This window comes from Oncorhynchus nerka, unplaced genomic scaffold (genome assembly GCF_034236695.1).
Source record: "Oncorhynchus nerka isolate Pitt River unplaced genomic scaffold, Oner_Uvic_2.0 unplaced_scaffold_1119, whole genome shotgun sequence".
NCBI classification, from domain to species: domain Eukaryota; kingdom Metazoa; phylum Chordata; class Actinopteri; order Salmoniformes; family Salmonidae; genus Oncorhynchus; species Oncorhynchus nerka.
The window spans coordinates 87,298-104,621 of record NW_027040206.1 but is presented as its reverse complement, the minus strand read 5'-3'; the positions used below and the strand labels follow the sequence as shown (position 1 = coordinate 104,621).

Here is a 17,324-nt window from a genome sequence, read left to right as displayed (position 1 = left end):
ATGGAGACATGGGAACCCTGACCAAGACCTGTAACATGGAGACATGGGAACCCTAACCAAGACCTGTAACATGGAGACATGGGAACCCTAACCAAGACCTGTAACATGGAGACATGGGAACCCTAACCAAGACCTGTAACATGGGAACCCTAACCAAGACCTTTAACATGGAGACATGGGAACCCTAACCAAGACCTGTAACATGGAGACATGGGAACCCTAACCAAGACCTGTAACATGGAGACATGGGAACCCTAACCAAGACCTGTAACATGGAGACATGGGAACCCTAACCAAGACCTGTAACATGGAGACATGGGAACCCTAACCAAGACCTGTAACATGGGAACCCTAACCAAGACCTGTAACATGGGAACCCTAACCAAGACCTGTAACATGGAGACATGGGAACCCTAACCAAGACCTGTAACATGGAGACATGGGAACCCTAACCAAGACCTGTAACATGGAGACATGGGAACCCTAACCAAGACCTGTAACATGGGAACCCTAACCAAGACCTGTAACATGGAGACATGGGAACCCTAACCAAGACCTGTAACATGGGAACCCTAACCAAGACCTGTAACATGGGAACCCTAACCAAGACCTGTAACATGGAGACATGGGAACCCTAACCAAGACCTGTAACATGGGAACCCTAACCAAGACCTGTAACATGGGAACCCTAACCAAGACCTGTAACATGGAGACATGGGAACCCTAACCAAGACCTGTAACATGGAGACATGGGAACCCTAACCAAGACCTGTAACATGGGAACCCTAACCAAGACCTGTAACATGGAGACATGGGAACCCTAACCAAGACCTGTAACATGGAGACATGGGAACCCTAACCAAGACCTGTAACATGGGAACCCTAACCAAGACCTGTAACATGGGAACCCTAACCAAGACCTGTAACATGGAGACATGGGAACCCTAACCAAGACCTGTAACATGGAGACATGGGAACCCTAACCAAGACCTGTAACATGGGAACCCTAACCAAGACCTGTAACATGGAGACATGGGAACCCTAACCAAGACCTGTAACATGGAGACATGGGAACCCTAACCAAGACCTGTAACATGGGAACCCTAACCAAGACCTGTAACATGGGAACCCTAACCAAGACCTGTAACATGGAGACATAGGAACCCTAACCAAGACCTGTAACATGGGAACCCTAACCAAGACCTGTAACATGGAGACATGGGAACCCTAACCAAGACCTGTAACATGGAGACATGGGAACCCTAACCAAGACCTGTAACATGGGAACCCTAACCAAGACCTGTAACATGGAGACATGGGAACCCTAACCAAGACCTGTAACATGGGAACCCTAACCAAGAGCTGTAACATGGAGACATGGGAACCCTAACCAAGACCTGTAACATGGAGACATGGGAACCCTAACCAAGACCTGTAACATGGAGACAAGACCATGGGAACCCTAACCAAGACCTGTAACATGGGAACCCTAACCAAGACCTGTAACATGGGAACCCTAACCAAGACCTGTAACATGGGAACCCTAACCAAGACCTGTAACATGGGAACCCTAACCAAGACCTGTAACATGGAGACATGGGAACCCTAACCAAGACCTGTAACATGGAGACATGGGAACCCTAACCAAGACCTGTAACATGGGAACCCTAACCAAGACCTGTAACATGGGAACCCTAACCAAGACCTGTAACATGGAGACATGGGAACCCTAACCAAGACCTGTAACATGGAGACATGGGAACCCTAACCAAGACCTGTAACATGGAGACATGGGAACCCTAACCAAGACCTGTAACATGGAGACATGGGAACCCTAACCAAGACCTGTAACATGGAGACATGGGAACCCTAACCAAGACCTGTAACATGGAGACATGGGAACCCTGACCAAGACCTGTAACATGGAGACATGGGAACCCTAACCAAGACCTGTAACATGGAGACATGGGAACCCTAACCAAGACCTGTAACATGGAGACATGGGAACCCTAACCAAGACCTGTAACATGGGAACCCTAACCAAGACCTTTAACATGGAGACATGGGAACCCTAACCAAGACCTGTAACATGGAGACATGGGAACCCTAACCAAGACCTGTAACATGGAGACATGGGAACCCTAACCAAGACCTGTAACATGGAGACATGGGAACCCTAACCAAGACCTGTAACATGGAGACATGGGAACCCTAACCAAGACCTGTAACATGGGAACCCTAACCAAGACCTGTAACATGGGAACCCTAACCAAGACCTGTAACATGGAGACATGGGAACCCTAACCAAGACCTGTAACATGGAGACATGGGAACCCTAACCAAGACCTGTAACATGGAGACATGGGAACCCTAACCAAGACCTGTAACATGGGAACCCTAACCAAGACCTGTAACATGGAGACATGGGAACCCTAACCAAGACCTGTAACATGAACATGGGAACCCTAACCAAGACCTGTAACATGGGAACCCTAACCAAGACCTGTAACATGGAGACATGGGAACCCTAACCAAGACCTGTAACATGGGAACCCTAACCAAGACCTGTAACATGGGAACCCTAACCAAGACCTGTAACATGGAGACATGGGAACCCTAACCAAGACCTGTAACATGGGAACCCTAACCAAGACCTGTAACATGGGAACCCTAACCAAGACCTGTAACATGGAGACATGGGAACCCTAACCAAGACCTGTAACATGGAGACATGGGAACCCTAACCAAGACCTGTAACATGGGAACCCTAACCAAGACCTGTAACATGGGAACCCTAACCAAGACCTGTAACATGGAGACATGGGAACCCTAACCAAGACCTGTAACATGGGAACCCTAACCAAGACCTGTAACATGGGAACCCTAACCAAGACCTGTAACATGGAGACATGGGAACCCTAACCAAGACCTGTAACATGGAGACATGGGAACCCTAACCAAGACCTGTAACATGGGAACCCTAACCAAGACCTGTAACATGGGAACCCTAACCAAGACCTGTAACATGGAGACATGGGAACCCTAACCAAGACCTGTAACATGGAGACATGGGAACCCTAACCAAGACCTGTAACATGGGAACCCTAACCAAGACCTGTAACATGGAGACATGGGAACCCTAACCAAGACCTGTAACATGGAGACATGGGAACCCTAACCAAGACCTGTAACATTCCTAGAGAACTACTACATCTGTTCACCAGAGAACTACTACATCTGTTCCCAGAGAACTACTACATCTGTTCACCAGAGAACTACTACATCTGTTCCCAGAGAACTACTACATCTGTTCACCAGAGAACTACTACATCTGTTCACCAGAGAACTACTACATCTGTTCACCAGAGAACTACTACATCTGTTCCCAGAGAACTACTACATCTGTTCACCAGAGAACTACTACATCTGTTCCCAGAGAACTACTACATCTGTTCACGAGAGAACTACTACATCTGTTCACCAGAGAACTACTACACCTGTTGTATTCAGCATTTCACTGTGAGGTCTACTACACCTGTTGTATTCAGCATTTCACTGTGAGGTCTACTACACCTGTTGTATTCAGCATTTCACTGTGAGGACTACTACACCTGTTGTATTCATCATTTCACTGTGAGGTCTACTACACCTGTTGTATTCAGCATTTCACTGTGAGGTCTACTACACCTGTTGTATTCAGCATTTCACTGTGAGGTCTACTACACCTGTTGTATTCAGCATTTCACTGTGAGGTCTACTACACCTGTTGTATTCAGCATTTCACTGTGAGGTCTACTACACCTGTTGTATTCAGCATTTCACTGTGAGGTATACTACACCTGCTGTATTCAGCATTTCACTGTGAGGTCTACTACACCTGTTGTATTCAGCATTTCACTGTGAGGTCTACTACACCTGTTGTATTCAGCATTTCACTGTGAGGTCTACTACACCTGTTGTATTCAGCATTTCACTGTGAGGTCTACTACACCTGTTGTATTCATCATTTCACTGTGAGGTCTACTACACCTGTTGTATTCATCATTTCACTGTGAGGTCTACTACACCTGTTGTATTCAGCATTTCACTGTCAGGTCTACTACACCTGTTGTATTCAGCATTTCACTGTGAGGTCTACTACACCTGTTGTATTCAGCATTTCACTGTGAGGTCTACTACACCTGTTGTATTCAGCATTTCACTGTCAGGTCTACTACACCTGTTGTATTCAGCATTTCACTGTGAGGTCTACTACACCTGTTGTATTCAGCATTTCACTGTGAGGTCTACTACACCTGTTGTATTCAGCATTTCACTGTGAGGTCTACCTACACCTGTTGTATTCAGAATTTCACTGTAAGGTCTACTACACCTGTTGTATTCAGCATTTCACTGTGAGGTCTACTACACCTGTTGTATTCAGCATTTCACTGTAAGGTCTACTACACCTGTTGTATTCAGCATTTCACTGTGAGGTCTACTACACCTGTTGTATTCTGCTCATGTGACAAATACATTTTGAACTATTGACGACCCTATAAAGCGACTTTTTCAAAACGCTGCTATAGCCTACTGCCCGTTCTGAGTTATATCACCCAGGTGAGAAACAAACAAATCGACCCGCGTTTAGAAAAGTCGGTTTAATAAGAAGACTTTTGGATATTTTTTTATTTTTAATCTTGACCAGACTAACTTTTATCCATCTAACTAGGCTTACAACTCACAGTCCATCTCAGCCAGGACCTCCAGCTCATCAGCGAACTGTTGCTCATACTCGTCCTCTATCCCGAACATCTCGTCATACTCGTCCATTAGTAGTCAGTCAAGTTGACCGGTATGTACCGGACAGCCGAGGTGTATAATTATGATAATAATATCTATGCAATACTACTTTTTCAGTCGGTTCCGTGTTTGTTCGTTTTTGTTTTTTCTTCTCCCGTCCCCGTCTGTCTGATCAATTTCGCGGTAAACTCTTTGGGTTAACTATTTCCGGGTTAATTTTGTTTTCTCGCTTGTGATTGGATGATCCAGACAAAGACTTAAGCTGCTTGTCCAATAGAAATCAACCGACTCCATTTGTAGGGGCTGTTATGGCGACGACACGCCAAACTGCGCATGTGCAGCCAGTCAAGAATCTAAGTCCACACTTTTGTGATATAAAATAGTTTCTGCCGAAGTGTTCCCGGAAGTCTCAAAATATTGCGCCTCTTGGTTTAGAAACTCTCTGATCCAGATATTCATGTTCCGGAGGGGGTGCTTCCGTTTCCGGTCGGACCATGTTAGTTTGAGCAGCAGAATAATAAAACAAATTCTACACTACTGCGGATAAAACCAGAATTAAAACATTGCTGATAATTTCTCACACAAGATCTCTGTAAAAAAAAAATGTAAAAAATAACATACGTTTCTTGTGAAAACAGAAAGACTTCAGGTGGAGAGGATAAAACGTGGGAGGTTCAACTCTACGGCTGGGTGACGGTGCTACTCGTGTCTGTCTACTAAAACAGCTGTCAACACAACTCATGTCTCCAGAGTTGACTTGTTGTTGATTTGGAAAGAAAAATTAATACGGTTTTTATACTGGACACCGAAAGCAAACTGGTGAGACATTTAATTCGATAACGACGTTGTTTATATTGACCTAAAGCATCGCAACCTGGACACATCTAATACTATAAACGGTGAAGTACGGGATAGACCGCAGGGGTAATAACCCGTAACGAGTTCAGCTCATCACGAAACTGTCAGCAACAACTAGCGGCTTTTACCTTGGATAACTTAAAACCCCTAAAAAATAAAATCTCTCAATTAAAGTGTAGCTAGTTAAATTCTTGTTAGTTTAGACTTTGAAATATTTATAAATATAAGTGGTTTAGTATGTAATAACTTTTACTCCTTAGTTTGTTGCCAGACAACGTTAGCTATCAGGAAGTGCTTGAGCAGCCAGGTGATACCATCCCTGGTGTCACCATGGTAACCACCAGGTAAGGTACCGGGAAGACCAAACTCCTGGGGCCCCTGCCCCCAGACACGACACCGCAGATTCAAATTACCCAGGACTAGGTAAATACCAAAACGTGCACCCATGGGGGAGGGGGGCCCCAGGACTAGGGTAAATACCAAAACGTGCACCCATGGGGGAGGGGGGCCCCAGGACTAGGGTAAATACCAAAACGTGCACCCATGGGGGAGGGGGGCCCCAGGACTAGGGTAAATACCAAAACGTGTACCCATGGGGAGGGGGCCCCAGGACTGGGTAAATACCAAAACGTGCACCCATGGGGAGGGGGCCCCAGGACTAGGGTAAATACCAAAACGTGTACCCATGGGGGAGGGGGGCCCCAGGACTAGGGTAAATACCAAAACGTGTACCCATGGGGGAGGGGGGCCCCAGGACTAGGGTAAATACCAAAACGTGCACCCATGGGGGAGGGGGGCCCAGGACCAAGCTGTAGAGGAGAGAGTTAGTTAGTTAGTTAGTTAGTTAACTACTTAATAGTACTAGCTAGTTTATCTTCGTCTTACATGTGGTCGTTACTCTGCTGTTCTGAATCCAAAAATACCCGGAGGACAGGTACCTACAGTAGGAAGCTACTGGACACAGAGGTGAAGTGATTAGGGTTTCTGTGTGAAGGTTTTTTTATAGCAGGTTCATGGTTTTCTGCTAATGTAACCTCTTGGGTACTTGAAACCCACTCAAGACAGTGTTTTCGCCCACTGAGCAAAACCCCCCCTTGTGTAGACACATTATTGTGATTTAAACTTTAATTTATTTTCCTAACCCTGTTTTCTTAAAATCTGCATTGTTGGTTAAGGGCTTGTAAAGTAAAGCATTTCACTGTTGTATTTGGCAAATTAAATGTGATTTCTTTCTGTGGTAATAACGTTGTGTGTGTTGTTTTCCAGGAAAGTCTCACTGAAGTGTGGCAGCCCAGACAGGGGTTGGCCACGCCCCCAGAGGGAGGGGCTAAGACCAATGATGTAGACAAACTAAAGGACCGATTGGTCCTGTTCTCCGCTAACTCCTCACCCTCTTGTATGGAGCTGGCCAATAGGATCGCAGAGTGAGTCAATAGACCACACCCACTTTCCAGATGTTCCAGTTTACACCAGGGCTGTTGCAGATAGAAACGCCTTGACTAGAGTGGACATGATTCCCTCTTACTACACATCAGATAGAAACGCCTTGACTAGAGTGGACATGATTCCCTCTTACTACACGTCAGATAGAAACGCCATGATTAGAGTGGACATGATTCCCTCTTACTACACATCAGATAGAAACGCCTTGACTAGAGTGGACATGATTCCCCCAGGGTTAGCATGTTACCTTTCCTTCTGGTAGGAGACTGTAGCATGTTACCTTTCCCTCTGGTAGGAGACTGTAGCATGTTACCTTTCCCTCTGGTAGGAGACTGTAGCATGTTACCTTCCCCTCTGGTAGGAGACTGTAGCATGTTGCCTTTCCCTCTGGTAGGAGACTGTAGTTGAATAGCATGTTACCTTTCCTCTGGTAGGAGACTGTAGCATGTTACATTTCCTCTGGTAGGAGACTGTAGTTGAATAGCATGTTACCTTCCCTCTGGTAGGAGACTGTAGTTGAATAGCATGTTACCTTTCCTCTGGTAGGAGACTGTAGTTGAATAGCATGTTACCTTCCCCTCTGGTAGGAGACTGTAGTTGAATAGCATGTTACCTTTCCCTCTGGTAGGAGACTGTAGTTGAATAGCATGTTACCTTTCTCCTCTGGTAGGAGACTGTAGCATGTTACCTTTCCCTCTGGTAGGAGACTGTAGCATGTTACCTTTCCCTCTGGTAGGAGACTGTAGCATGTTACCTTCCTCTGGTAGGAGACTGTAGCATGTTACCTTTCCTCTGGTAGGAGACTGTAGCATGTTACCTTTCCCTCTGGTAGGAGACTGTAGTTGAATAGCATGTTACCTTCCCCTCTGGTAGGAGACTGTAGCATGTTACCTTTCCTCTGGTAGGAGACTGTAGTTGAATAGCATGCTACCTTTCCCTCTGGTAGGAGACTGTAGTTGAATAGCATGTTACCTTTCCCTCTGGTAGGAGACTGTAGTTGAATAGCATGTTACCTTTCCCTCTGGTAGGAGACTGTAGTTGAATAGCATGTTACCTTTCCCTCTGGTAGGAGACTGTAGTTGAATAGCATGTTACCTTTCCCTCTGGTAGGAGACTGTAGTTGAATAGCATGTTACCTTTCCTCTGGTAGGAGACTGTAGTTGAATAGCATGTTACCTTTCCCTCTGGTAGGAGACTGTAGCATGTTACCTTTCCTCTGTAGGAGACTGTAGTTGAATAGCATGTTACCTTTCCCTCTGGTAGGAGACTGTAGCATGTTACCTTCCTCTGGTAGGAGACTGTAGCATGTTACCTTCCCTCTGGTAGGAGACTGTAGTTGAATAGCATGTTACCTTTCCCTCTGGTAGTAACAGACTGTAGCATGTTACCTTCCCCTCTGGTAGGAGACTGTAGCATGTTACCTTAACACCTCTGGTAGGAGACTGTAGTTGAATAGCATGTTACCTTTCCTCTGGTAGGAGACTGTAGCATGTTACCTTCCTCTGGTAGGAGACTGTAGTTGAATAGCATGTTACCTTCCTCTGGTAGGAGACTGTAGTGTGAATAGCATGTTACCTTTCCTCTGGTAGGAGACTGTAGTTGAATAGCATGTTACCTTTCCTCTGGTAGGAGACTGTAGTTGAATAGCATGTTACCTTTCCTCTGGTAGGAGACTGTAGTTGAATAGCATGTTACCTTTCCCTCTGGTAGGAGACTGTAGTTGAATAGCATGTTACCTTTCCCTCTGGTAGGAGACTGTAGCATGTTACCTTCCCTCTGGTAGGAGACTGTAGTTGAATAGCATGTTACCTTTCCTCTGGTAGGAGACTGTAGTTGAATAGCATGTTACCTTTCCTCTGGTAGGAGACTGTAGCATGTTACCTTCCTCTGGTAGGAGACTGTAGTTGAATAGCATGTTACCTTTCCCTCTGGTAGGAGACTGTAGCATGTTACCTTTCCTCTGGTAGGAGACTGTAGCATGTTACCTTCCTCTGGTAGGAGACTGTAGTTGAATAGCATGTTACCTTTCCCTCTGGTAGGAGACTGTAGTTGAATAGCATGTTACCTTTCCTCTGGTAGGAGACTGTAGCATGTTACCTTTCCTCTGGTAGGAGACTGTAGTTGAATAGCATGTTACCTTTCCTCTGGTAGGAGACTGTAGTTGAATAGCATGTTACCTTTCCCTCTGGTAGGAGACTGTAGCATGTTACCTTTCCTCTGGTAGGAGACTGTAGTTGAATAGCATGTTACCTTTCCTCTGGTAGGAGACTGTAGCATGTTACCTTTCCTCTGGTAGGAGACTGTAGTTGAATAGCATGTTACCTTTCCCTCTGGTAGGAGACTGTAGTTGAATAGCATGTTACCTTCCCCTCTGGTAGGAGACTGTAGCATGTTACCTTTCCTCTGGTAGGAGACTGTAGTTGAATAGCATGTTACCTTCCCTCTGGTAGGAGACTGTAGTTGAATAGCATGTTACCTTTCCCTCTGGTAGGAGACTGTAGTTGAGTATTATATAACATGCCTGTCTGTCTGTCTGCCTGCCTGCCTGCCTGTCTGTCTGTCTGCCTGTCTGTCTGTCTGTCTATTTAATACCTCTAGTTGAGTATTATATAACACCTCCTAACCCTAACCTGTCTGTCTGTCTGTCTGTCTGTCTGTCTGTCTGTCTGTCTAGTAACACCTCTAGTTGAGTATTATATAACACCTCCTAACCCTAACCTGTCTGTCTGTCTGTCTGTCTGTCTGTCTGTCTAGTAACACCTCTAGTTGAGTATTATATAACACCTCCTAACCCTAACCTGTCTGTCTGTCTGTCTGTCTGTCTGTCTGTCTAGTAACACCTCTAGTTGAGTATTATATAACACCTCCTAACCCTAACCTGTCTGTCTGTCTGTCTGTCTGTCTGTCTCTGTCTGTCTGTCTAGTAACACCTCTAGTTGAGTATTATATAACACCTCCTAACCCTAACCTGTCTGTCTGTCTGTCTGTCTGTCTGTCTAGTAACACCTCTAGTTGAGTATTATATAACACCTCCTAACCCTAACCTGTCTGTCTGTCTGTCTGTCTGTCTGTCTGTCTGTCTGTCTGTCTAGTAACACCTCTAGTTGAGTATTATATAACACCTCCTAACCCTAACCTGTCTGTCTGTCTGTCTGTCTGTCTGTCTGTCTGTCTGTCTAGTCTAACACCTCTAGTTGAGTATTATATAACACCTCCTAACCCTAACCTGTCTGTCTGTCTGTCTGTCTGTCTGTCTGTCTGTCTGTCTGTCTAGTAACACCCTAGTTGAGTATTATATAACACCTCCTAACCCTAACCTGTCTGTCTGTCTGTCTGTCTGTCTGTCTGTCTGTCTAGTAACACCTCTAGTTGAGTATTATATAACACCTCCTAACCCTAACCTGTCTGTCTGTCTGTCTGTCTGTCTGTCTGTCTGTCTGTCTGTCTAGTAACACTCTAGTTGAGTATTATATAACACCTCCTAACCCTAACCTGTCTGTCTGTCTGTCTACCTGTCTGTCTGTCTGTCTGTCTAGTAACACCTCTAGTTGAGTATTATATAACACCTCCTAACCCTAACCTGTCTGTCTGTCTGCCTGTCTGTCTACCTGTCTAGTAACACCTCTAGTTGAGTATTATATAACACCTCCTAACCCTAACCTGTCTGTCTGTCTGTCTGTCTGTCTGTCTGTCTGTCTGTCTAGTAACACCTCTAGTTGAGTATTATATAACACCTCCTAACCCTAACCTGTCTGTCTGTCTGCCTGTCTGTCTAGTAACACCTCTAGTTGAGTATTATATAACACCTCCTAACCCTAACCTGTCTGTCTGTCTGTCTGTCTGTCTGTCTGTCTAGTAACACCTCTAGTTGAGTATTATATAACACCTCCTAACCCTAACCTGTCTGTCTGTCTGTCTGTCTAGTAACACCTCTAGTTGAGTATTATATAACACCTCCTAACCCTAACCTGTCTGTCTGTCTGCCTGTCTGTCTGCCTGTCTGCCTGTCTGTCTGTCTGTCTGTCTGTCTGTCTAGTAACACCTCTAGTTGAGTATTATATAACACCTCCTAACCTGTCTGTCTGTCTGTCTGTCTGTCTGTCTGTCTGTCTGTCTAGTAACACCTCTAGTTGAGTATTATATAACACCTCCTAACCCTAACCTGTCTGTCTGCCTGTCTGCCTGTCTGTCTGTCTGTCTGTCTGTCTGTCTAGTAACACCTCTAGTTGAGTATTATATAACACCTCCTAACCCTAACCTGTCTGTCTGTCTGTCTGTCTGTCTGTCTGTCTGTCTGTCTGTCTGTCTGTCTGTCTGTCTGTCTGTCTGTCTGTCTGTCTAGTAACACCTCTAGTTGAGTATTATATAACACCTCCTAACCCTAACCTGTCTGTCTGTCTGTCTGTCTGTCTGTCTAGTAACACCTCTAGTTGAGTATTATATAACACCTCCTAACCCTAACCTGTCTGTCTGTCTGTCTGTCTGTCTGTCTGTCTGTCTAGTAACACCTCTAGTTGAGTATTATATAACACCTCCTAACCCTAACCTGTCTGTCTGTCTGTCTGTCTGTCTGTCTGTCTAGTAACACCTCTAGTTGAGTATTATATAACACCTCCTAACCCTAACCTGTCTGTCTGTCTGTCTGTCTGTCTAGTAACACCTCTAGTTGAGTATTATATAACACCTCCTAACCCTAACCTGTCTGTCTGTCTGTCTGTCTGTCTGTCTGTCTAGTAACACCTCTAGTTGAGTATTATATAACACCTCCTAACCCTAACCTGTCTGTCTACCTGTCTGTCTGTGTCTGTCTGTCTGTCTGTCTGTCTAGTAACACCTCTAGTTGAGTATTATATAACACCTCCTAACCCTAACCTGTCTGTCTGTCTGTCTGTCTGTCTGTCTGTCTGTCTGTCTAGTAACACCTCTAGTTGAGTATTATATAACACCTCCTAACCCTAACCTGTCTGTCTGTCTGTCTGTCTGTCTGTCTAGTAACACCTCTAGTTGAGTATTATATAACACCTCCTAACCCTAACCTGTCTGTCTGTCTGTCTGTCTGTCTGTCTAGTAACACCTCTAGTTGAGTATTATATAACACCTCCTAACCCTAACCTGTCTGTCTGTCTGTCTGTCTGTCTGTCTGTCTGTCTGTCTGTCTAGTAACACCTCTAGTTGAGTATTATATAACACCTCCTAACCCTAACCTGTCTGTCTGTCTGTCTGTCTGTCTGTCTGTCTAGTAACACCTCTAGTTGAGTATTATATAACACCTCCTAACCCTAACCTGTCTGTCTGTCTGTCTGTCTGTCTGTCTGTCTAGTAACACCTCTAGTTGAGTAGTATATAACACCTCCTAACCCTAACCTGTCTGTCTGTCTGTCTAGTAACACCTCTAGTTGAGTATTATATAACACCTCCTAACCCTAACCTGTCTGTCTGTCTGTCTGTCTGTCTGTCTAGTAACACCTCTAGTTGAGTATTATATAACACCTCCTAACCCTAACCTGTCTGTCTGTCTGTCTGTCTGTCTGTCTAGTAACACCTCTAGTTGAGTATTATATAACACCTCCTAACCCTAACCTGTCTGTCTGTCTGTCTGTCTGTCTGTCTGTCTAGTAACACCTCTAGTTGAGTATTATATAACACCTCCTAACCCTAACCTGTCTGTCTACCTGTCTGTCTGTGTCTGTCTGTCTGTCTGTCTGTCTAGTAACACCTCTAGTTGAGTATTATATAACACCTCCTAACCCTAACCTGTCTGTCTGTCTGCCTGTCTGTCTGTCTGTCTGTCTGTCTAGTAACACCTCTAGTTGAGTATTATATAACACCTCCTAACCCTAACCTGTCTGTCTACCTGTCTGTCTGTCTGTCTGTCTGTCTAGTAACACCTCTAGTTGAGTATTATATAACACCTCCTAACCCTAACCTGTCTGTCTGTCTGTCTGTCTGTCTGTCTGTCTGTCTGTCTGTCTGTCTGTCTGTCTAGTAACACCTCTAGTTGAGTATTATATAACACCTCCTAACCCTAACCTGTCTGTCTGTCTGTCTGTCTGTCTGTCTGTCTGTCTGTCTAGTAACACCTCTAGTTGAGTATTATATAACACCTCCTAACCCTAACCTGTCTGTCTGTCTGTCTGTCTGTCTAGTAACACCTCTAGTTGAGTATTATATAACACCTCCTAACCCTAACCTGTCTGTCTGTCTGTCTGTCTGTCTGTCTGTCTGTCTGTCTAGTAACACCTCTAGTTGAGTATTATATAACACCTCCTAACCCTAACCTGTCTGTCTGTCTGTCTGTCTGTCTGTCTGTCTGTCTAGTAACACCTCTAGTTGAGTATTATATAACACCTCCTAACCCTAACCTGTCTGTCTGTCTGTCTGCCTGTCTGTCTGTCTGTCTGTCTGTCTAGTAACACCTCTAGTTGAGTATTATATAACACCTCCTAACCCTAACCTGTCTGTCTGTCTGTCTGTCTGTCTGTCTAGTAACACCTCTAGTTGAGTATTATATAACACCTCCTAACCCTAACCTGTCTGTCTGTCTGTCTGTCTAGTAACACCTCTAGTTGAGTATTATATAACACCTCCTAACCCTAACCTGTCTGTCTGTCTGTCTGTCTGTCTGTCTGTCTAGTAACACCTCTAGTTGAGTATTATATAACACCTCCTAACCCTAACCTGTCTGTCTGTCTGTCTGTCTGTCTGTCTGTCTGTCTGTCTGTCTAGTAACACCTCTAGTTGAGTATTATATAACACCTCCTAACCCTAACTGTCTGTCTGTCTGTCTGTCTGTCTGTCTAGTAACACCTCTAGTTGAGTATTATATAACACCTCCTAACCCTAACCTGTCTGTCTGTCTGTCTGTCTGTCTGTCTGTCTAGTAACACCTCTAGTTGAGTATTATATAACACCTCCTAACCCTAACCTGTCTGTCTGTCTGTCTGTCTGTCTGTCTGTCTGTCTGTCTGTCTAGTAACACCTCTAGTTGAGTATTATATAACACCTCCTAACCCTAACCTGTCTGTCTGTCTGTCTGTCTGTCTGTCTGTCTAGTAACACCTCTAGTTGAGTATTATATAACACCTCCTAACCCTAACCTGTCTGTCTGTCTGTCTGTCTGTCTGTCTGTCTGTCTGTCTGTCTGTCTAGTAACACCTCTAGTTGAGTATTATATAACACCTCCTAACCCTAACCTGTCTGTCTGTCTGTCTGTCTGTCTGTCTGTCTGTCTGTCTAGTAACACCTCTAGTTGAGTATTATATAACACCTCCTAACCCTAACCTGTCGTCTCTGTCTGTCTGTCTGTCTGTCTGTCTGTCTAGTAACACCTTCTAGTTGAGTATTATATAACACCTCCTAACCCTAACCTGTCTGTCTGTCTGTCTGTCTGTCTGTCTAGTAACACCTCTAGTTGAGTATTATATAAACACCTCCTAACCCTAACCTGTCTGTCTGTCTGTCTGTCTGTCTGTCTGTCTGTCTAGTAACACTCTAGTTGAGTATTATATAACACCTCCTAACCCTAACCTGTCTGTCTGTCTGTCTGTCTGTCTAGTAACACCTCTAGTTGAGTATTATATAACACCTCCTAACCCTAACCTGTCTGTCTGTCTGTCTGTCTGTCTAGTAACACCTCTAGTTGAGTATTATATAACACCTCCTAACCCTAACCTGTCTGTCTGTCTGTCTGTCTGTCTAGTAACACTCTAGTTGAGTATTATATAACACCTCCTAACCCTAACCTGTCTGTCTGTCTGTCTGTCTGTCTGTCTGTCTGTCTGTCGTCTAGTAACACCTCTAGTTGAGTATTATATAACACCTCCTAACCCTAACCTGTCTGTCTGTCTGTCTGTCTGTCTGTCTGTCTAGTAACACCTCTAGTTGAGTATTATATAACACCTCCTAACCCTAACCTGTCTGTCTGTCTGTCTGCTCTGTCTGAGTCTGTCTGTCTGTCTGTCTGTCTGTCTAGTAACACCTCTAGTTGAGTATTATATAACACCTCCTAACCCTAACCTGTCTGTCTGTCTGTCTGTCTGTCTGTCTGTCTGTCTGTCTAGTAACACTCTAGTTGAGTATTATATAACACCTCCTAACCCTAACCTGTCTGTCTGTCTGTCTGTCTGTCTGTCTGTCTGTCTGTCTAGTAACACCTCTAGTTGAGTATTATATAACACCTCCTAACCCTAACCTGTCTGTCTGTCTGTCTGTCTGTCTGTCTGTCTAGTAACACCTCTAGTTGAGTATTATATAACACCTCCTAACCCTAACCTGTCTGTCTGTCTGTCTGTCTGTCTGTCTAGTAACACCTCTAGTTGAGTATTATATAACACCTCCTAACCCTAACCTGTCTGTCTGTCTGTCTGTCTGTCTAGTAACACCTCTAGTTGAGTATTATATAACACCTCCTAACCCTAACCTGTCTGTCTGTCTGTCTGTCTGTCTAGTAACACCTCTAGTTGAGTATTATATAACACCTCCTAACCCTAACCTGTCTGTCTGTCTGTCTGTCTGTCTGTCTGTCTAGTAACACCTCTAGTTGAGTATTATATAACACCTCCTAACCCTAACCTGTCTGTCTGTCTGTCTGTCTAGTAACACCTCTAGTTGAGTATTATATAACACCTCCTAACCCTAACCTGTCTGTCTGTCTGTCTGTCTGTCTGTCTGTCTAGTAACACCTCTAGTTGAGTATTATATAACACCTCCTAACCCTAACTGTCTGTCTGTCTGTCTGTCTGTCTGTCTAGTAACACCCTAGTTGAGTATTATATAACACCTAACCCTAACCTGTCTGTCTGTCTGTCTGTCTGTCTGTCTGTCTAGTAACACCTCTAGTTGAGTATTATATAACACCTCCTAACCCTAACCTGCGTCTGTCGTCTGTCTGTCTGTCTGTCTGTCTGTCTGTCTAGTAACACTCTAGTTGAGTATTATATAACACCTCCTAACCCTAACCTGTCTGTCTGTCTGTCTGTCTGTCTGTCTGTCTGTAGTAACACCTCTAGTTGAGTATTATATAACACCTCCTAACCCTAACCTGTCTGTCTGTCGTCTGTCTGTCTGTCTGTCTGTCTGTCTGTCTGTCTAGTAACACCTCTAGTTGAGTATTATATAACACCTCCTAACCCTAACCTGTCTGTCTGTTCTGTCTGTCTGTCTGTCTGTCTGTCTAGTAACACTCTAGTTGAGTATTATATAACACTCCTAACCCTAACCTGTCTGTCTGTCTGTGCCTGAGTATTATATAACACCTCCTAACCGTAACTGTCTGTCTGTCTGTCTGTCTGTCTGTCTAGTAACACTCTAGTTGAGTATTATATAACACCTCCTAACCCTAACCTGTCTGTCTGTCTGTCTGTCTGTCTGTCTGTCTAGTAACACCTCTAGTTGAGTATTATATAACACCTCCTAACCCTAACCTGTCTGTCTGTCTGTCTGTCTGTCTGTCTGTCTGTCTAGTAACACCTCTAGTTGAGTATTATATAACACTCCTAACCCTAACCTGTCTGTCGTCTGTCTGTCTGTTCTGTCTGTCTGTCTAGTAACACCTCTAGTTGAGTATTATATAACACCTCCTAACCCTAACCTGTCTGTCTGTCTGTCTGTCTGTCTGTCTGTCTGTCTGTCTGTCTAGTAACACTCTAGTTGAGTATTATATAACACCTCCTAACCCTAACCTGTCTGTCTGTCTGTCTGTCTGTCTGTCTAGTAACACCTCTAGTTGAGTATATATATAACACCTCCCTAACCCTAACCTGTCTGTCTGTCTGTCTGTCTGTCTGTCTGTCTGTCTGTCTGTCTAGTAACACCTCTAGTTGAGTATTATATAACACCTCCTAACCCTAACCTGTCTGTCTGTCTCTGTCTGTCTGTCTGTCTAGTAACACTCTAGTTGAGTATTATATAACACCTCCTAACCCTAACTGTCTGTCTGTCTGTCTGTCTAGTAACACCTCTAGTTGAGTATTATATAACACCTCCTAACCCTAACTGTCTAGTCTTAGTCTGGCTGTATTATATAACACCTCAACCCTAACCTGTCTGTCTGTCTGTCTGTCTAGTAACACCTTCTAGTTGAGTATTATATAACACCTCCTAACCCTAACCTGTCTGTCTGTCTGTCTGTCTGTCTGTCTGTCTGTCTAGTAACACCTCTAGTTGAGTATTATATAACACCTCCTAACCCTAACCTGTCTGTCTGTCTGTCTGTCTGTCTAGTAACACCTCTAGTTGAGTAT

At 44.3% G+C, this 17,324-nt stretch overlaps 1 protein-coding gene across 1 annotated transcript in view; it reads right to left on the bottom strand.

Annotated features, from left to right (window-relative positions):
* chtf18 (CTF18, chromosome transmission fidelity factor 18 homolog (S. cerevisiae)) overlaps positions 1-4,987 on the bottom strand; it is a gene marked incomplete at its 3' end in the record, with an annotated part of 89,211 nt that extends 84,224 nt beyond the window's left edge. The window contains exon 1 of the mRNA XM_065016145.1: positions 4,725-4,987. Within this exon, the coding sequence (XP_064872217.1) occupies positions 4,725-4,812 (88 nt within the window). The remainder of the gene's footprint in view (positions 1-4,724) is intronic.
* Positions 4,988-17,324: the final 12,337 nt, after the last annotated feature.